This window comes from Phoxinus phoxinus (assembly GCF_949152265.1).
Source record: "Phoxinus phoxinus genome assembly, chromosome: 23".
Taxonomy (NCBI): domain Eukaryota; kingdom Metazoa; phylum Chordata; class Actinopteri; order Cypriniformes; family Leuciscidae; genus Phoxinus; species Phoxinus phoxinus.
Window position 1 is genome coordinate 20639783 of NC_136898.1, and position 22282 is coordinate 20662064.

At 38.4% G+C, this 22282-nt stretch overlaps 1 protein-coding gene across 1 annotated transcript in view; it reads left to right on the forward strand.

The window, feature by feature from the left end:
• sardh (sarcosine dehydrogenase) overlaps nucleotides 1-22282 on the forward strand; it is a 65812-nt gene that overhangs the window by 7999 nt on the left and 35531 nt on the right. Inside the window, 3 exon segments of the mRNA XM_079599343.1 lie at nucleotides 3739-3868; nucleotides 10244-10330; nucleotides 20641-20731. Coding sequence (XP_079455469.1) covers nucleotides 3739-3868; nucleotides 10244-10330; nucleotides 20641-20731 — 308 coding nt within the window.

Genomic DNA, 22282 nt, shown 5'->3' on the forward strand with positions numbered 1-22282 from the left:
AATACTCGATTTCTGTCATAAGATTAAGCTTACAGTAACGTCGATTGTTTTCTAATTTCAAATATATTGGTGGTTTTTGAGATTATAGATTATAGAGATGAGATTATACTTGTCTAGGTGGGTCCTGGAAGGGAAAGGTTTGGGAACCCCTGGTCTGGTGGGACGGCAGAAAGGATTTTGCATAGAGAAGGTTAGAGTACGCTGTACTACATCTACCTTTAATATGGCAAAAGAGCAAATTGTTTCTCATTAAATGTCGTCTTTTAAATCTCAGTATAGACAGCTTACATTAGCCTACTGTATATACCAGTGTTTTAGTATAATATTAGTTTTTGTTAATGTTCTGAAGTCTATTCTATTTTGTGATTTTCTGGTTTCAGTTTTAGTCATTTTATTTGGAAAAATATGTCTATATAGTTTTTTTATTGCTTTTTTAGTTATTTTACTACTTCAATTCAAACTGAACAAAAAAAGTGTTGCTTTGGCAGCTAGCTGGAAAAAAAAGTTTTTATATATTTTATTTTAGTTAATGTTTATTTTATAATTCAATTAAAAAACGTTATATATATGTATATATGTGTGTATATATATTTATTATTATTTTTATATATATATATATATATATATATATATGTATGTATGTGTGTATTAAATTTTAGTTAATAACCCTGGTATATACTGCATAGAGATGATCTGAAAAAGTATAATTTATGCTAAGATAAACTTTTCAAACAGTTGTGTCCTCATCACAGTTTCAGAAATTTGGTTTAAATAAGTGGCTATTGGCATGCGCATTGTCGTGGAAAAAAATAAACTTCAATAATTATGATGGTGAGGCCGAAACTGAAAAAAACACAAACTAAGTGTCTTTATAAGCTTTTATTCTTGCCAAGAAGGTCAATTCTGACGTGCAGAGTGTTCTGCGGTAAGAGGAGACGCATAGCAAAGTTACACACACACATTTATAGGTCTCATCCCCTTCAGTCAGCGCGTGAGGGCTTCGTTTAAACAGAAAAACAGCTCCTTAGTTGGTGTTATCTGCAGCCGAGACACCTTGAGTGAAAACAAAGCTGCGGCGCGACTGTTTTCAAGGCAACTTGAGCACAAACAAGCCTGTAGATAACGGTTCAAGGCTAATCACAAACATGTGTTCATCACAGATTACGCTAGCGCTTGCTTTATGGAAGACAAACATTTATTTAAATGGTTTGCTATGCTCAAAAAACATCTTATATAGTTTGATTGATATAGTTTGCCATGGTCGAACTTTTCCATGACAGCATTTAATGCAATTTTGTGTTAAAATATTCTAACATTTTGCATTCCAGTCAAGAAGTCAAAAAGAGATTTAATTTAAACTGATGAGACCGAAATGACTGTAAGGGAAATAGGTGAATTTAGCTCAAAGGAGATTATTAATTCATTTTATAGGGAATTTTGAAAAAGTCACATTTTACTGCCGAACAAATGAATCGTCCAGTGCTCCAGTCACTTCTTCTTGAGTCTCTCCATCTTTTGGTTTGAACATAAAAGGCTAAAAGTTTTTTTAATTTTCAGTGCATGTCTGTGTGAGGAGGTAATCGAAGCTCCGCCCCCTGTGCCGCGAGCAGCAGCTCATTTGCATTTAAAGGGACAGACACAAAAACGGTGCGTTTTTGCTCACCCTAAAAAAGCTTTAACATGCTATATAAAACTATCTGTGGGGTATTATGAGCTAAAACTTCACATACACACTCTAGGGACATCAGAGACTTCTACATCTTGTGAAAAGGGCATTATACCACCCCTTTAAGACATTAAATGTGTACGCACATAACACAAGAACACTTCTCTTTAAATACAAACTAGACTCTATTAGTTATTCTAACACATAAAACTAATATCTAACACATGCACACATTCACACGAGTTGCAAAAAAAGAAAGAAAGTGAGGAAAGAAGTTTCAAGAGTGTGAGATCATGAAATCCCAAGTTTCTAGTATATGCTACAGTATAAGCACTTTATAAGACATGACCTGTACGAACCACCAATCGTTCATTTAGCGTTTCTTAGGCAGGGGTTTAAACTTTATATCAATGCACCAGTTCAGCTCGAATTTAGTGGCGTTTACTTGCTTTTGTTGTCTGTGTCTTTGAACGTGGATCCCGGAAGTCGTGGTTTGCTGAAATGGGTTTCTCAGGTGACGTCTTGGTGAAGCCGATCACGTTCTGGTGTGCTGGCGGATGAATGGAAACAGAGTCTTTCTTGTGGCTTAAAGTCCCCCTGTGGTGAAAATCAAGCTTTTAATGTTGTTTATATGTCTATTTGGTGTTTTTAATTTGCTTTAAGACAAACTACGTGCAAAGTCAACACCATTGCTGAGTATTTTCTCCTTAAAACTGCAGTGAATCAAAGAAAGTTCGAAATCGCTGGGGTTTCTGACGTCACAAATTACCTTGTAACCAATCAGGTCAACGAGTGGATCTCTGAGCTGATGTGAGTGAGTGGAGGCGGGGCTCATTTGCATATTCATAGAACCGCGTATACTAAATGAGGCAAGGGTGTAGTTACATTCAAGCTATTTTAAGGCATGACAGATTTTTTTGTTCAAAGAAAACATTTTAAATATGTAATTTTGGTGATCAAAGATAAGTTTTAAGGTATAAAATGATTGATTTTTACACTGCGTTGCCTTTATAATCATCTCCAGCCAGCATTATTCTGTAACAAAACTCTCTTATTGAATTCACCCTCTGTCACCTCACACTTTCACTACAGTCTTGCAATGAAACAGCGGATCAATATCTCAGGGAAGTGTGAACATTTTGAGGAGTGTGTTTGTAGAAACAACGCTGGTCTGAAACTTTTAATGAGACAGTGTGAAGCCTGGCCGGTTCTCAGCACATGCAGCCTCTACAGTTTTTATTTTTAAACTCCAGTCTGCTCCACACCGGCCACATATTCTCTCTCTTTTTTTTTTTCTTTTTTTTTTTTTTCGATCAGCATTTCATCAGCTGTCGGATTGCTCACACCGTCTGCTGCTTCTTTCCATCACACGGTTTAGATGTTCATTGACATTCCCCTGTGGCAGCGAGAAAAGACAGTGACAAGCTGAGAGGATTTTGCTTAAATAAAATTACAAATTGAAAAGTTTTTTTGAAAGAAGCATACTTGTTGTGAAAAGTGAAGTTTGAGCGGTGCAGATGGATGGTTGGTTGGTTGTTTGGTTGGTTGGTTGGGGGGGCGGGGAGGGGGGGATGGTGTCTGCTCCTTAAAATCAACATGCAATCAAAATTGACTTCACATTCTCTGTTTCTTAACATTAAACATTCTTAATAAATGTCCCAGGTCTTATTATGCACTATTCATCCAGTGCACATTGTTCGCAAATATGTTTGTTTTCATAATGAATACTGGAGTTGCTCTCGAATTCCTGCAAAGAAGAAAATTGACGTCACTAATCTGGTTATTGTCAAATTTTCAAACAAGCTTTACAAAGAATAATGCACATCTGAGAAAACGGACAATGGCTACAGTTGTTAAGGATTGGTCAGTGATGTTTTTAAGGCGGGGCTTAGTGAAGGGTCAATAGGACACCAGTTTAACTTGATTGGTGTTTTTACCTTCGTGACGTTATCATCCAGTAAGACCTTCCTCCTGAATCATCGATGTATGATTTATGGCAGCAGTGAGCTCACCAGGCCACTCCACTATTGAGTACGTTTATAAAATTGTGTATTTGTTCTCTGAACCTGTAGGTGTCTGATAAGTTCGCCTTCAGCTTGTTTGATCTGGACTGGGACGTCTTTATGCAACACATCGACGGAGCCGTTAACAGAGTGCCTGCTCTGGAGCAAACTGGAATCAAATCCACTGTCTGTGGTCCAGGTACTTATAAACACACGCACAAGCACGCACGCACACACACAGACAAATGAATCAGATGCCCGTTTTACAACATTATGTTCTTGATACATTAAAAAGAATTGGCTTGTAAGAGTCATTTGTTCAGAAATGTAACTACATTGGTCATGTTACACACACACACACACACACACACACACACACACACACACACACACACACACACACACACACACACACACACACACACACACACACACACAGACACACAGACACACAGACAGACAGACAGACAAATGCATCAAATGCCCGTTTTACAACATTATGTTCTTGATACATTAAAAAGAATTGGCTTGTAAGAGTCATTTGTTCAGAAATTTAACTACATTGGTCATGTTACACACACACACAGACACACACACACACACACACACACACACACACACACACACACACACACACACACACAGACAGACAGACAGACAAATGCATCAGATGCCCGTTTTACAACATTATGTTCTTGATACATTAAAAAGAGTTGGCTTGTAAAAGTCATTTGTTCAGAAATTGAACTACATTGGTCATGTTACACACACACACACACACACACACACACACACACACACACACACACACACAGACAGACAAATGCATCAGATGCCCGTTTTACAACATTATGTTCTTGATACATTAAAAAGAATTGGCTTGTAAGAGTCATTTGTTCAGAAATTTAACTACATTGGTCATGTTACACACACACACAGACACACACACACACACACACACACACACACACACACACACACACACACACACACACAGACAGACAGACAGACAAATGCATCAGATGCCCGTTTTACAACATTATGTTCTTGATACATTAAAAAGAGTTGGCTTGTAAAAGTCATTTGTTCAGAAATTGAACTACATTGGTCATGTTACACACACACACACACACACACACACACACACACACACACACACACACACACACACACACACACACACACACACACAGACAGACAAATGCATCAGATGCCCGTTTTACAACATTATGTTCTTGATACATTAAAAAGAATTGGCTTGTAAGAGTAATTTGTTCAGAAATTGAACTACTTTGGTCATGTTATACACACACACACACACACACACACACACACACAGACAGACAGACAGACAGACAGACAGACAGACAGACAGACAAATGCATCAGATGCCCGTTTTACAACATTATGTTCTTGATACATTAAAAAGAATTGGCTTGTAAGAGTAATTTGTTCAGAAATTGAACTACATTGGTCATGTTATACAGTATGAGTCACTAAAAAGAACCAGTTCATAAGAGTCATTTGTATGGAAAGCAAACTACATTTTTTCAAGCTGTATGTTTTTGGCTCTAAAAAAATCAACAAAAAAATTAAAAAACAAACAAACATTTTTCAGGAAACTCTGGTCACGGTTTCTGGTCTGTTTCTGACTCACGAACAATTACCAGCTCATAAGAGTCATCTGTTCAGAAATCATGCCGTATGTTTTTGAATCAAAAGAGCTGGCTCATAAGAATCTGTTCGGGAATCAAACATATACATACTTTACGCTGTATGTTTTTGAATCACTATAAAGAACCAGTACATAACAATCATTCATTGAAGAATCAAATTCACTGATCACATGCTCATGTGAGTCATTTGTTTCTTTTCACATTTTCATTGTAGTGCAAAGTTTAGGGTATTTCTATGCAGTACTTCTAGTATCTTCATCAACTCACTACACAGACCTTTTGACCGAGTTTCATCTCGCTGTGCTCCGCCAGTCCATACATTCAAGTGATTGGCTAACTAGACCGCCAATCAAATGACACTGCGCTCTGATTGGCTGATCTGTCACAGCTCCGGCTTTCCCCAGAGATTCAGTCAACCTTTACTGGCTGTAATAAAGGATGACAGGTGTGAAATGCCGCTAACACACTGTAGTGACTGTTGGTCACTTGCAGACGAGTTTCGGGTCAGTGGATAAGCACTCCTCAAATCATTTCGAGAGTGCTATGAACGACTCCATTCACCCACTCATCAGCTATTAAAAAAGGAGATGGCGAGCATGTGTAATTCAGGCCTGCTGTCATTGGAATTTTGTATGAATCCTATTTAACGCATGATAATTATACATTTTTGGTGTGAACTGCACTCATTAACTGCCTCCGTTTTAGTCAAGAACTACACTTGAAAATCACGATTACTTGATTGAAGGGCACCTGTACGCAGTGATATTTTCATGATTTCAGAATAAATCGTCCTCGTGAAGTGCCCGCATTCTTGTGACGCGAGCCAGTACACCGTCAACATTGGGCAGAGGTCTTGATCCACTCAATATTGAAAAACTGATGACTTAATTACCTTAATTATCTGGTTGCACATTAAACGGATAGTACGATTACTGATATACTTTGACATCCGGATGTAATTTAAAGGGGTGGTAGAATATGATTTCACTTTTCTAACTTTAGTTAGTGTGTAATGTTGCTGTTTGAGCATAAACAACATCTGCAAAGTTCAAAACTAAGGGAGATCTTTGCTTTTAAAGAAATTGCTTTTTAATTAAGGACTACAACAAACGGCTGGTAGGGACTACATGACAATCCTCCCGGGTTAGTGACATCAGCAACCCTAAAATGTACATAAACCCCGCCCCCTGAACACGATTTATAGATTATCAATACAGAATATGCTTATCAATGACTAAAGATAACTCCACAAGCTACATAAATTCACCAACTAACCATTCAGAAATGTTGTCTACATCAGTGGTTCCCAACCTTTTTTTGTCTGAGACCCCCTTTTTCCCAAGACAATATTTTAGGACCCCCCTTCACATTTAATGATATTATCGCTCTTGTAAGCTTGCAGCAAGGATGACAAAATATGTTGTTTTCAAACAAACGGTATGTTTACTATAACCAGATATGTTTATGCACAAATAATAGCCTATAATATTGAAAATTCAATAACAAAAACATCAGTAGCCCCTTTGTAATTAAAAAACGTAAGCCTATGTATGAGTAGCCTATAAACTGGCCCTATTTTAAATGCAATAACAAAAATATTCACACTTGTGTAGGTAAAACGATAAAAATAATAATAATATAGGCTATTACTAAATGACTGCTGTCTGGGACCTCAATACTTGCATGTTATTTGTGAGGCTTTATTTTTAACACTTTTGGCGCTATAGCGAGCGATAATAAACATGCGTTTATTACCAAAATAATGCGTCTTTCGTAAGAACATTGTAGCCGGAACTACTACTCTCTGTGTACGTCTATGGCCAGTCACGCAGGTCCTGGGCTACTCCGCATCCGAACCAGTGTAAAATAGTCCCAATGTAAACACTTATTATAGGAGTACCATAGTGGCTCAGGATAAGACAAAAACACGGATTAGAAAATGGATTCATGATGAACTCGCTCAGTTGTAAATTTTGAACAGAAAAAAGTTAAGGACTTTTATTTAATGCTCATTGCTCAAAACTTTTCAAAATATGACGCAACCCCCCACAGAGCTCGCTGAGGCCCCCTTGTGGGCCGCGACCCCCCTGTTGGGAACCCATGGTCTACATGTCACTTATTCTTGAGTTTCTCCATCTTTATGACTTTGTTTTGAACATAAAAGGCTAAAAGTGTTTGAAATGTTCAGTGCATGTGTGTGTGAGGTAAAAGGACACAGGCTGTTGTAGCTCCGCCCCCTGTGCTGGGAGCAGCAGCTCATTTACATTTAAAGGGACAGACAAAATCAGTGCGTTTTTGCTCACCCTCAAAAAGTAACAACTTTAACATGCTATATAAAAATATCTGTGGGGTATTTTGTGCTAAAACTTCACATACACACTCTGGGGACATCAGAGACTTCTTTGAATCTTGTGAAAAAAAAAGGGCATTATACCACGTCTTTAATCGTGTTTCCTCCTTGTTACACACTGCAGTTTAATCGTTTTACCACTCCAGTCTCCAGTGTCACATGATCCTCCAGAAATGGTTCTGTTGATGTTGAGGATATGTTTGAGCGTGAGTGTGATCCGCTGAGGGCTTGGGTCATCCCTCAGAGGCCGTCGCTGTCTGTGTGTGGTGACGGATGAGTAAGAGGGAAGATGGATAAATAAAATATAGCTGCATCCTCACCCTTTCCTTTTGCTCTCTGTCGTTCTCACAAAGAGCAGATGATGCTCTGGAAAACACTTTCTCATGTGGAGTAATGGAAAAGGTGTGTCTCTTTTTCTTCATCTCTTTTTCTGTCTCACCTCTCAATCTTTCTTGCTCCCGTGGCCTCTGTTTCTCTTCACACTCGTTCTCCTTTGCATTTCTCTCTGTCTCCGATGCTTTTGAGGGTCATCCCACAATATCGTACCACTGAAAGCTTTGACCATTACGAATAGACCATTAAGTGAGCGCTCAGCAGCAATGCATTTTTAAAGAGCTTTTCAGAAAGATCTGATCTGACCCATCGGCAGCACCATGTGTCATACGTTTCCCACCTCTCACACTTATTCCCTTACCTTTTGTACGTTATGTATTAGCAATCAGCGATATTGTTTTGTGAAGTACAGGAAACGTTATAAAAATACATTCAACTGACATTATATGGGCTTTTACGGAGACACTGAATGGACCTTTGCAAAAAAAAAAAAAATATATATATATATACACACACAGTCTTTTGTGTGCCCACAACAAACTTTTGCGTTACAATTTCCAGTTTATGTGTATGTCTATAACCTATTTCCTTTGTATGTCATTTTACTATATCAATTCATGCGCATCCATACTCTCGTTTTCTATAAAGATGTGTCTTTCGTTAGGGCAGTATACCGCTAATATCCCGGCCTTATGTCCGCTTTAACTAATTTAACTCTGTGGCGGCCAAGAAACCGCGGCAAGAAATAGATGTCCATTGTCCTATATGCTAAGCTTAATGGTTCATAAAAACATTGGTACTGTAAAAAGTGATCAAAATTTGGATTTTGTTAGGGCAGTACAGTTTTATTGTCCCATGTAAAACTTTAACGGCCAATTAGAATTATTGGCACAGTAAAATGTACAAACATTTTTTATTATAAAGGACTTATGAAAGCATTGCGTTATATAAAAGGGAGGCTCACGCTCATACACTCGTTTTCTTTATGGCGTAAAATATGTTTGCACGCTCGTGTTACAGTTTCTGGTATAGTTTATATATAGTTTCTAAATAGTTTCTCTTGAGCAAGCAAAAAGTTTCTTGTGCGCTCACGAAAGTCTGTATGCAAATGTACCTCTGTAGGCTTTTGCACTGTTTCATAGTTCCTATAACTAATGGCGGAAGTAGGCGTGCTCACATAAAAAAAAAAATTGATGCTTAAATATTCTTTTTGTTGACAAAATACATCACATGAATTGACACTGATCAGTGTAAAGCTGCTTTGAAACCACTGCTTGTATTGTAAAAGGCGCTATATAAATAAAGGTGACTTGACTGTATGCATAGTGACAGAAAAATGGACTGAAATTAATTAATATAACATGAAGAAATGTTGATTCAATTAAAGGACATTTTTGTCAAAAGCAATAAATAGATACTTGCTGTTGCTCCTTTAAGAATTTGTAAATGAATAGATTTACTGTCGGAGTAGCACACATGATGCATGTAATAAAATATTCACAGATATTTGAATGTTATGTGACATTGAAGTTCATCAACACAAACACACACTTCTATTCAAATGTTTCGGGTCAGTAAGATAAGATCTTATGTTTTTGAAAGAAGTCTCTTATGCCCAAAGCCGCATTTATTTGTAAAGGAAAATATATACAGAAATCAGTCTAATATGCTGATTTGATGCTCAAGAAACTTTTTTTTTTAAAATCAATATAGAGAACAGTTTTGCTTCTTTATATTTTTGTGAAAACCATGATAAATTTTTTTTTTTCAGTATTCTTTGTTGAATAGAAGGTTCAAAAGAACAGCCTAATTTGAAATAGAAATGTAACATTGTAAATGTCTTTACTGTCTATTTTGATCAATTTTATGGGTCCTTGCTGAATCAAAGTACTAATTTGATCCCAAAATTTTGAACTGTATGTTCAACAGGGCCATGTTGCATAAAGTATGTTTCCATCCCAATATTTATTAGGATGGGCCACGCTTCTGTATACTTAATATATAAAGGTGCTTGGTTTATACAGTACATCAAGTTTCCATCAATGATCTGGGAAGACTGGAGAGTATTGCGTTGAGAATGTTAGAGTATGCCAATGTACTCCATTTGATCTCTTTGATTTCAAAATATTAGGTTTCTTCCTATAGTTTTAAATGTTAAAATAATACATTCATGGGAACCAGATTAATAGTGTATTTTTACACCCTTTTCCCACAGAATCCTTCACTGCAGACCACAAGCCTCTGATGGGTGAAGCTCCCGAAGTGAGAGGCTTTTTCCTTGGATGTGGCTTCAACAGTGCAGGTAGGTCATGGAGCACACACACACACCCATGCACACGCCCACGAACACACACACACACACACACACACACACACACACACACACGCACCTTCCTCTTCCAGAGATGACCAATGCCAAATGAATTATTTAACCCTGAAACCCTGCTGAGATCACATGCAAAATTCAGTCTCACCCACTCTCCATGTACACGCCACCTCCTCAAGATCAACGCAACTTGATCTCTGATCCCTGCGTGTCCAGAGATCCAAGTCCACTGCAGTTGTATCCATCTCTTCTTGTGCAGCGCACAGTCCTTCACTATCAGCTATCCTGGGCTGTAAAACTCACGCTTCTGGATAAACTGAGAATTACGATTCTGTTTAAAATGGCGATCACGATTCTGAACAGACAACTAAACAAAATAACATGCAATTGACTGGAGGTTCTGATAAAATTCTAATTGCTGCAGTCTATTTAAAAACATAACAATAATAATTTAAATTACCATAAAAAAATCGGTTCAAATTAATTCATACACACTTCTTGTTTCATTATTAAATGAATCTGTGGTTTTGAACGAATCTCTTGAATGAATGATTCAATGACAGATAAAAAAATTAAAGTCACTTATCGCCACCTACTGGTGTAACAATGTAATTGATACAATCTTTATTTGAAGTGTCGTTACTTTCAAAAGGTGTTTTTCTCTATTTTAATCGCTACCATAGACATCAGTGTTTATATCAGAACTATCAAGTTTTATCCCAGCATTTGAATTATTCTAACACAGAAATAATGAGACTGTGTGTGAAGCTGTTTCATACCTAAACATGACGACTGCTCTCTCTGTCAGCGGCAGCGCAGATCTGAATGTTCGCGGTGATCAGTTTAACAGACAGCAAAATTGTTGTTATTTAGAAATAAGATTGCGTGTGTGTTTGAATCGAGATCACAATCTTTCCACAATTAATCGTGCAGCTTCAATGGGCTGCGACATTGCTTACTGTGACCATTTTAACTATATTTTATAGTGGTTTTTTTATCTTATTTGTGCTGTAGCTATATCGCCTAGCACTCATTACATTACATTCAAGTGCAAGATTAAAAGAAGGCATTTTGCGGTGGTATTTTTGGATGCAGATGGCTCGTGGTTTTGAAGGTCAGATGAAACTCAGTCTGGCTCTGGAGTAATGCTGATTGTGCTCAGCGTGGGCCGGGTCACCTTGCAGGCCTCAGACATGCTGACGGACAACAGGCCGCGATCGCGTGAACGGATCGGAATACATAGCTATAGGAATCACAGTCAGATATTAGATGCATGCTTGCTTTTTTTATGACACATTGATTCCTGACCTCAGCATGCAAAACTTATTTCCTGGAAAGAAAGAGTACAAGAGGCTGCGATCGGTTATGTTATTCGACAGACATACAGTACCAGTCGAAATTGACATTTTTACTGATACCAAACATGTGTGACGTTCTTTATTCTGTTGAACACAAACGATGATATTCTGAAAATGTTTCTGCTAAATCTTCTCAATAAGGTCATGCAGATTTGGAATGACATCAGAGTCAATAAATTATGACACTATGAGATTTTTAGTTAACTTCAATTAATGACGAACCATTATATTATCCATAAACCATTCCATCTTGGAAGAAGCATTGAAAGCTGTGATGAATTATCCATATTTTTCTCTTGAAGAAAAACGGTACTTTCTAATGCAGATACACTCACCCTATGAATGTCAAAACTGAAATGAAAAGTGCTTAAAGTGGGTGTTAGTCTGGTACTTAAGGAACAAGATGTTGATCAGGGATTCTCCTTGAGTGTGATTGCATCAGAACTGTTGGATATTATTTGTGTGTGTGTGTGTGTGTGTGTGTGTGTTTGCGCGCGATTCCATCAGTATGCATGACCACAGAGATGTCATCCTTCCCCGCTGCTTCCACCATGTCTCCCCGTTTGTCTTCAGTCTGGTTTTTCACCCTTTCTCTATTCCCCTGTTCACTGCTACCATCACACCATTGGATGAGAAATATGCTAGTGGAAGTTGAGTTGAAGATTTTTAGGATGACTAGTTAAATATCCGGACTGTTGATGTGTACCTGGTGTGTGTGTGTGTGTGTGTGTGTGGTAGGAGTAGTTGTTAATCTGAGGCAGATGGTGACCCATTGGTGATGTGATTGCTAAGAGCCGCTATCCTTCTGGAGAAAACACACAGGCTCTCACCGTGTCTGAATTTTCAAACTTCCCTGCTATATTGTAGGCAAAAAGCAGTACATAAAATTAGTAGTGTGTCCAAATTTGTTGCATTTATTATTGATGCACCGAAATTTCTGCAAAATATTTAGCAGAAAATGAAATTTCGGTTTTGTGTGAATAAACCTGTCATGAAAATATTTTTTTATTGCGGCCACCGTTTTAATGTTTCAACAACAAATTGAAGTAGAAATGAAAGTATATTCTTTAAAAAGTAAAAAATAAATAAATAAATGACCTGCCTAATATGAAATTTAGGTGTTTACAACTTTACAAGTATTTTGTGTGACTGTTATTAAATAAAATAATTATTTGATTTAATAAACTTTTATTTTGGTTTTGGAGTTTCTGTAAAATATTTATTTTGGTGCATCAAATATGACCCCAAAGCCGTTAAAGGATAATTCCGGTATTTAACACCTTGAGTCTATATTGTAGTTTGTTTTGGATGAACAAGAGTGGTGGACAACATTTTTTTGACAATGGTTCCTCTCTCGAGTTTTTGACTATAATAGAATTGGCCATGGACCCATTTAACATTGGAGTCAATGGGCATGTCCGAAAATGTCATTAAAACAGCCAATAATGTTAGTTTACAAAACTGTTAAACTCACCGAGTGGTTAGTGGTGTTCGTTGATGATTATAAATAATATATCGTCGCAATATATGATTCCAATCCGTTTATTTTGCTATAGTGGAACTATTTTTTCAGACACTTCACAACCGTGTAACTTCCGCTCAATATTTGAATCTGAAGCGTTAGCACACTCCCGACCACTTGATGGCGATAACCGATGTTTATGTCTCGCGGGACACTCACGGTCACAGTCGAGTTCAACTTCATATTGCACTGGTCAGTGGTCACGTCTTTCAATATGGTTAGAATTTGTGCGGTCAAAAACTGCGGTAAAGAGCTCTGCTCGCTAGCCTTTGTTGTGGAAATTATCAATATTAAAACCTGGATGAAGGAGACAAAGTCGATTCTCAAAAGATTTAACAAAGTATTTTATTTCTTGCAAGAAATAAGACGTTCCCACACAGACAGCGTCTGATATGAGAAGGTCCATGGCATTCTCACGCAGAGAGCATCTGACATGAGAAGGCGAAGGCTAGTCCCTTTCGCCAAGGTTATATACCCTAACACACCCTGTGTAAAAAATCCTTTGTTACCTTAAAGGGAGATGTCTTAGCTCATTATCTCATGTCCAACCCAAATTCTAACTGGTCTGAGCAACGTCATGTCTGCAAAAGTTTCCTGTTCTTAGCTGCTGCTCTTTTTCACACATCTTGTCTATCTTTAGTTCGATCAAAGCTGCGCACATATTTTTCACACTTGGAGTACAAAAAGTCATTTGGAGTACACATATTGTCAGCCCTCACATGACCCAGTGAACATTTTGTTCCTTCAAGCCTGTTCTAACTTATACATTTATAAAAAACTTAGTTTTATATCTTTAATAATGTGCTTTTGATTATATTCCTTTAAATGCTTATGAGTAAAAATTAATCTTCATCGTTAATAAAAGTTGTACCCATCTAAAAGTAAAATTTCCATTACACCTTATGAGAAACGGAAGCGAGCAAAAAGACTACATCGACCAAATGTAAACAGCCCTCTTTCCGTTTCCGTTAGAGCATTTATATTAACGAGCACTCAGTCCTTCAACAGAATTCAATGGGATTTTACAAAATGACGAATAAAACACGACAGAAACTGTATTTCGCAACACTTTTTGTTTCTGGAACATCAACTAACATCACTAATCACTCGGTGAGTTGCACAGTTTTGAAAACTAATGTTAAAGGTTGTTTTAATGTCATTTTCGGACATGGCCATTGACTCCAATGTTAAATGGGTTCATGGCCAATTCTTTTATAGTCAAAAACTCGAGAGAGGAACCATTGTCAAAAAAATGTTGTCCACCACTCTTGTTCATCCAAAACAAACTACAATATAGACTCAAGGTGTTAAATACCGGAATTATCCTTTAATTCTGAAGTGCACATACAGTGGACACTTTACTATCCCATGAGGCCACAGGAGAGGAGTTGTGAATGTCATGGGTGTATCTGACATCACCTCCTGTACTCTCAATCACGGTTCCCTATAGTCATGGGCAAAAGTTCTGGCAGAGACATAAGTTGTGTTTGCTGCTTCAGTTGTGCTGTTGATTGTGTAGGGTGATCAGAAGCATTTTAAATAATTGCAAAAATTGCCAAACTTTCATTTAAAAACCCAAATTTCACTGTTTTTTTTGGCCCTGGCACAAAATTACCAAGTAACATCATTTTACTAATTTTATCATCAGCACATGGGAAAGTATGAATAAGTACTATTCAGGTGAAATCACTCTATCATTCTGACTGGATTATAAGAGCGGACTGATTGCTGTAAAAGAAGTAAAGAAGTGCTTCCTATCAGTGCGTTCTTGTGTTAGCAATGTTTACCTTTCAAGAAAGACGTGCAACCATCATGGCTTTGCATCAAAATGGCCTCACATGCAAAGAAATTGCTGTTAGGTATTGTACCTGACTATTTACCAGATCATCAAGGACTTCAAGGAGAGAGGTGCTTCGGGACGTCCCCGAGTCTCCAAGTGCCAGGACGTCTCCTCCCGAGGAATCCGCTACGGATGCAGAGCTGCTCTATATTGGCAGCAGGTGTGTGTGATGCTTCTGCACACACAGTGAGGCCAAGACTTGGACAACGGCCTGGTGTCAAGAAGGGCTGCATAAGCCACTTCTCTCCAAGAAAAACATCAAGGACAGACTGAAATTCTGCAGGAAGGATTAGACAGCAGAGTTATCTTCTCTGATGAAGCCCCTTCTGACTGTTTGGGAAATCGGAAAAATCTATTGTCCGGAGAAGAAAAGGTGAACTCTACCATGAGTCCTGTGTCGTGCCAACCGTGAAGCATCCCGAGACCATCCTCGTGTGGAGTTGCTTTTCATCCAAGGAAGTGGGCTCTCTCTCAATTTTGCCCAAAAACACTGCCATAATTAAAGATTTACTGCAAGAGCAACTTCTCCCAACGATCCAGGAGCAATTTGGTAATGATCCGTGCATTTTCCAGCATGATGGGACACCATGTCACAAGGCAAAGGTGATCATGAAGTGGCTCGGAGGTTATTACATTGAAATTTTGGATCCGTGGCCTGGCAACTCCCTGGGGTTTAATCCCATAGAAAACCTGTGGTCAATTCTCAAAAGGCGAGTGGACAAGCAGAAGTCCACAAACTGTGATCAACTCCGAGCCCTAATTAGGCAAGAATGGAAACCATCAGTCAGGATTTGGCCCAGAAACTGATATCTAGTATGCAAGAGCAAATTGCAGAAGTTTATAAAGAAGAGTGCTCAACACTGTAAATATTGACTCTTTGAATATATTGAATGTTTTTGCAAATAAAAGCATTTAAAACTTGTGAAATGCATATCGTTTTACAGTATACCATAGAAACGTGCAAAAAAAAAAAAAAGTAGGCAAAAAGTACTAAGATACGTTCACTTTCACATTAAGGGCACGTTTACACAACAAAGACGTACTAAAAATGGGCAAAAAGATTCCTTTGCGTTTTTCGGATACAGACTACAAAGTTGTCAAAACAATCCCGTTCACACAGATCTGTGAAAACAACTAAAATCACTGTATTGTTCATGCCAGGCCAGTAGGTGGCGATGTCACTTTGTAAAATCTGTTTTCAGGCCCCCAAAATGCCATTGTTGTATAATTGAACAGGCAAAACTCATAAATAGTTTTACGTGTAAACGGTCCCTTTAGCAGTATCTTTGGGGAGAAGGCAATCCCATAATACATTACAGCAAGATTAGTGGTGGGAAAATCCCTCAAGATGGTCAAAAAAGAGAGAGAAATGTTTATTATTTAATTAATAGAAGAACAAGTACTGACTAAAAATAGTTCAGTGTAATGAAAAATGAATTGGTTTCTAGCTTAGCAACATGTTAACATCAAAGGCTTTTGGAATCAGTTGTGAGTTGAGCTTTGCTGTGGGCTTCATTTGAGTTGTTGCCTATGTAGAGCGATTCGATTCGGTTCCCTCATGAGGTTCCACTGTTAAGACCCCAATAGACTTGAGGCAAAGTTCTGTTTTGCTCTTCGTTCAGGGGTAAAAAGAGGTTTGTAAATAGCTGTGCACTGTTTGCAAACATCCTGACGCTGCCCTTGTTGCTGAGAGCGGCGTTTAGAGGAATATGTAAATATATGCTGTGCGCTTTTCTCTCAATAACACAACAAAAATGACAGCGGTGAGAAAAAATGTATCCCCGTCTGACCATCGGACTGAGTGAACAAATAAACCTGGAAAGATTTATAAGTCAAAGAAGGCGGAGCCCCAGAGCCACACCTACCTATTACATCACTGCCATGGACCAATGGCATTCTGAAGATGTTTAAGCGAAGTTTTCCTGAAAAGTTCCCACTGGAAGCTGTGAAAAACCTTCCTTTTGGCCACATTTTGTTCGAAATTACGTCACATGCATTCATTCTTCAATTTCGCTTGAAGTGTATCGGGGCCTTTAGGATGCAGTCTTAGAAGGCCGCTGCCTATGTTGGCAGTAAACGGCAGGGCAACTCTCTTTAGGTTTTGGAACAGAACCATGTACTTTCATGCACCTACACACACATTGATGTGATCCGCATGTCTCGTATAGCACTCTGAAGTTTCTCTCTCTCTCAACCTCCTTCTCGCTTTCATTTTATTCCCCCTTGTTTTCTTTCTCATCTCCCCTGACATTTGCAGAAATACTGCTAGTGATTCGGTTGGTGCTTTGATGAAGAAAGAGAACTGATGTGTGTGTTCGTGTGTGTGTCCTGAGAGAAAAAGATATATGGGAAAGTCTATTCACATGGTAGCACTAACTCATGCAAAGCTTAACTCTTATCCCGGCCCCAATAGTTCAGCTGTAGTGAACCACTGACCAAAGAGTAAATGGTTGTTGAGCCGCTGCAGTCGTTGGGGAAGGTCGTGGTGCTGCACCCTTCATCAAGGACATCTGTAGGCTCACACACACCAGCTATGGACTGTTTGACACATATTCTTGCATTTTTCTACAACTGGAGTACCTAATTTTTGTTGTTTGCTAATGAGGATTTGCACTAGATTTGACACATTACATTCTTGACTGTTGTCATGTCATAAGCGCAAGTGACTTTGTACGGCGGAATGTAATATGGAATGTATCATAGGAATGTATCATTCCTATTTTGCACCCGACGCACAGCGGACTTTTCCCTCCACAGACGCACGTCGGTAAATTAGGAAATGAACTTGCGCTTCTAGGGGTGGTTCAGTGAAAAGAGGCGGCGTGTTCCGGCGCAAACGTTCGCTGGTGCTATTTTGCAGTTTCAGAAAACAATTCCACCACAGACCAGGAAATACCTAGACTAAAGTCAGTGGCGCGTTATTCAGATGCTATTTTAAGGGCGCATGCTTGGTCATAATGTACCGTGTGCACAACACACACACTTTGCTTCTCTCATCTACACAGACACAGCAGTTACCATTTTTGCAAATCATACATAATTACAAGGAAAAATATTACCACATGAGGGAAATCATTCTGGTGTCCATGAAGATGTGAAAAATAGGCATAAATCTAGCTTACACATTTACCCAAATTATTCAGGCTATTTGTAGTAATGACGGATTAAACCTGTTTGATCAATAGTGGCAAGACACATCTGTATATAAGGACATCTGACAAAGTGGGTTGTTCGTCAAGAACCAGGAAACAAAATTCTGAAGACTGAGAAATCACCGTTACCATCATGTAAGTTGCGTGCGCCTGGCAAACCCGTCGTTATAATAGCAATCCGCCATGAAGCAAGCGCGCCGGCTCTTAAAGGGAATGTGAGATGACGCTCTGATTGGTTTATTGCATGTTGCACCACACCTATGAGTAATGTAGCTACTTCAGACCAACCCATTTTAGATTTGCCGAGATCCGCCCACAAAGTTACTTGCATTTCGCGTTTGATACTTGCGTTTCAGATCGTTAAAATAGGGCCCTTGATCTCATGTGTGACTTGATTTTGATGTTATTTAAAGGAGACCTATTAAGCCCCCTTTTACAAGATGTAATATTAGTATTAGTTGTCCCCAGAATGTATATGTGAAATTTCAGCTCAAAATACCCCACAGATAATTTATTATACCATGTTGTAAATGGCCATTTTTGAGTGGAAGGAAAAACAGGCTGTTTTTGTGCATGTATCTTTAAATGCAAATGAATCCTCGCTCCGTTTTCCAGAAGCAGCTCGTGCCTCGGATACTCTGTCAAAAACTAAAACATCTGTTTGGTTTTGATTATCATCTCTATCACGGCCACGCTCTTCGTCGTCATGGAAGTTTTTTATTTGCATGCATTTTAAGGCCATATTATTCAAAAAAAAATATTATATATGGTTTTCCGCACACATCCGAAGAATGTGAGACGGCGGGTCCCGTGAGTATTAAACTAATTTCTCTTTCACGTCTTATTGCGCTTAAACTGTCAAATACACACAAGGTTTAGTCAAAAACACAAAGTTAATGCACAAAGTTAACATACTCAGTATGTTATGTCTGTGATTGTAAACCGCAAGTAGAACACGTGTTTGTGTTTATTAGATCTGTGTATTAAAGTGACAGCAGCGTAATATACACTGCTTACGGCTGTATGCTGTTCATATGAATCAAACATCAAAAGAGAAACAGAAAATCACTCCCTGCTCTTGATTGAATTAACTTTAGAAGCTTTAATAAGAATACATTTCTTGAATGCTGCTGTTAAATGCTAAACATGGCAGACTGTGTTTGCCTCGCTTAGGGGAGGAGCTATGCTAATTGGGCAGATTCTGTCAGCAGTCGTGGGCGGAGCCTGTGCAATGTGACGTCACATTGGAGCACATTCCTGAACGGCTCATTTTGAGACACTGCTTCAGATTTATGGGTATAATAACAAACTGAATGGTTGGATTTTTACCACAACAAGGTGGCTGTGTACGCACACTGCTGACAAATAAATGTTCAAAAGCAATATAAAAGTGAATTTTGCATAATTTTGTTGTTGTGGATGTCCCACTTGGTATACAGGATGCAAAATTTTCATGTTATATATTTTGGTCGCATTTGTGAGTTAATAAAAACGTAACTGGTTGTGTGAAATATGCACATAATATAGATGTATATCTCGATTGGCATACCCCTGAATCTAAAAGAATCGCAGAATATTTTGTGGAATTAACAAAAATCGTAATGCTGGCTAAGAGAATCGATATCATATCGTATTGTGACAAAACGTCAGATTTACCCCCCTAATAAACATCAGCAACTGCATTAAATTGTATATTTTGGCTCAGTTTGGGCCTTTCAATAAAGTGTCTGATGTATGAACACAATAAAATCATGGTTCAAAACACGTTTCTAGACCTTGTGCTTCTTTTCATTCTTTAGCATTTCACTTTTTAAACGCAAAAGCATCTTCTGTATGAGAGCGTTCTTGGTAAGAGAGCCTAGTGTCTGTCTGCTTTGTCATGAGAGCTCTGTGAACACTTCGTCCGGCGTGAGGGACACGGAGTGTGTGTGTGAGAGATAAAGCAGTGACACGGCATGGAGCTCAAGGTGGCCATTACTCAGCGACTCTGTGGTTGCTGGCTAATGTTAATGAAGTCATCAGCCAGCTAATGAAGCAAAAGTCCTTTAGAGAGAGACACCACGGGCTCTCAGGACGGCTCTCACACTCCAAGATCCTTTCACTCCACTTTTATGCGTCTCTCACTTCACAATGTCCTTCATTCCTCCTTGGCATTCCTCTACTTCTGTTCATTATTCTTCTCTTGTCTGCTCCGAGCTCGTGAAGATTGATTCAGTCTGACAGCACAACTCTTCCGGGTAATGCTCATGGTGAATTGATTGGCAACTCTCAGTCAGAATGTTTCTAGAGAGGTACTTTGTTAAACAGTGCGGTTTGTTGCTTAGGGTCGTACACAAGTTTGACTGATTGTCTGAAGTATGATAAAGGATGTAGCGGGATGATGATTGACATATGCTCTGTGATTTGATTGGCAGGTATGATGTTGGGGGGAGGATGCGGCAAAGAGCTGGCTCACTGGATCATTCATGGGCGTCCCGAGAAAGACATGTACGGATACGATATCAGGTACGTCTAGTGTGAGCAAGTGCTCCTGTATGTACTACTTTATGTACCGTGTTTGGCCTGCCAATGGGGACCCATTGGGAGCTTCAACCTTTTGAGTCAGACATGACATTAATTCGAACATGAATGTAATTTACTCATGGTTCAGTGAGTCAAGAAATATTCAGAACAATTAATTAAGCCAGTTGTTAGACGATTCAAACCAATAACTCATGACTTAAACCAAACCGATGATTTGTGAATCTTTTTTGACTGATTTACTAAAGGAACCGGTTCACAAGAGTCATTCGTTCACAATTCAGACTACATTTAACACATTTAAACAAATTAAAACTGAAGAAGAGGTATGACTACGTTTCATTTACATGTGAGCTGAGCTCATATGCTCTGAGTTTGGATCACTTATAACGTGCGTTTGTGAACACAATTTGCGCCAACTATCTTCCCAAACTTGTAATGAGAGGCACTTATAAACCAGCTGTTGTCAGCCATAGAGAAGCTTTAATGGCTTCCTGCGGTTTCCTGCCAAAATAAAATCTTGATGGGTTAATGTTTGAGACATTAAGAAAGCCACTAATATTAGTATTGCAATTTTTTCATTTGTAATTTAAAATATTACACATTTAAAATCATACATATCATCAATTTACATGTACTGCATTAGACTAAACTGGAAAGGGTCACAGCACTGACATATTGTTGTCCTGTTGTTAGTTTAACTGCTTCTATTGCTCTCCTCATTTGTAAGTCGCTTTGGATGAAAGAGTCTGATAAATGATTAAATGTAAATGTTAAAATAAAATGTCTATTAGATTTTTTTTTTTTTTTTTTTTACTGTAAAATTTTATTTTTATTTAGTAGTAATAATAAGAATATTGTTTTATTGTTTTACTATTATTTTTATTATAATAATTTGATAGTCAAAATTGTGCAGCCCAACAAACAAGCATAGCAAACCTGGAACTTTTTTTATTTTTTTGCATTTTTTTATTGCAATTGCAATTTTTAATAGATTAGATTGCTAAAAATCGTGCAGCCCTAAATCAGACTATATTGACACAGGAAGCTGAGTTTTAGTTTACTTGATCATGTTTCTTCCACGCCAGTGGAAGAATTCAGGCATTCAATAACTGCTAACCAAACATCATGAAGATCATGCTTTCCACTAAATATCAAGTTCAGTCATGAAGCTCTAGAGGACTCCGGTTGATTGGTCCTTTACATGCAGTCTCCAAACAATCACAATAACGCATGGCTCAAGCTGATTGGCCTCTGCTGTTCCTGCAGCCAATGAGATTGCTTGCTCAACATTTAAAATAGTCTGGTTCACTGTTAACTGTAGGCTAGTAGGAAGATTTACTATGAAACCCTCCACTTCCCCCTGCTCCACCTGCCCAGCTCTGCAACGGGATTTATATATGTCTATTCTTACAGCAGCTGCAGCGTATCTTACATGCTCACAGCAGTGTGTCTGTATCTGTTAGCAGTAACAAGTCCATACTTGCTCTGCAGAAGCAATAATCAGCAGCAGCGTAGCAGAGCTAGTCTGCCAAG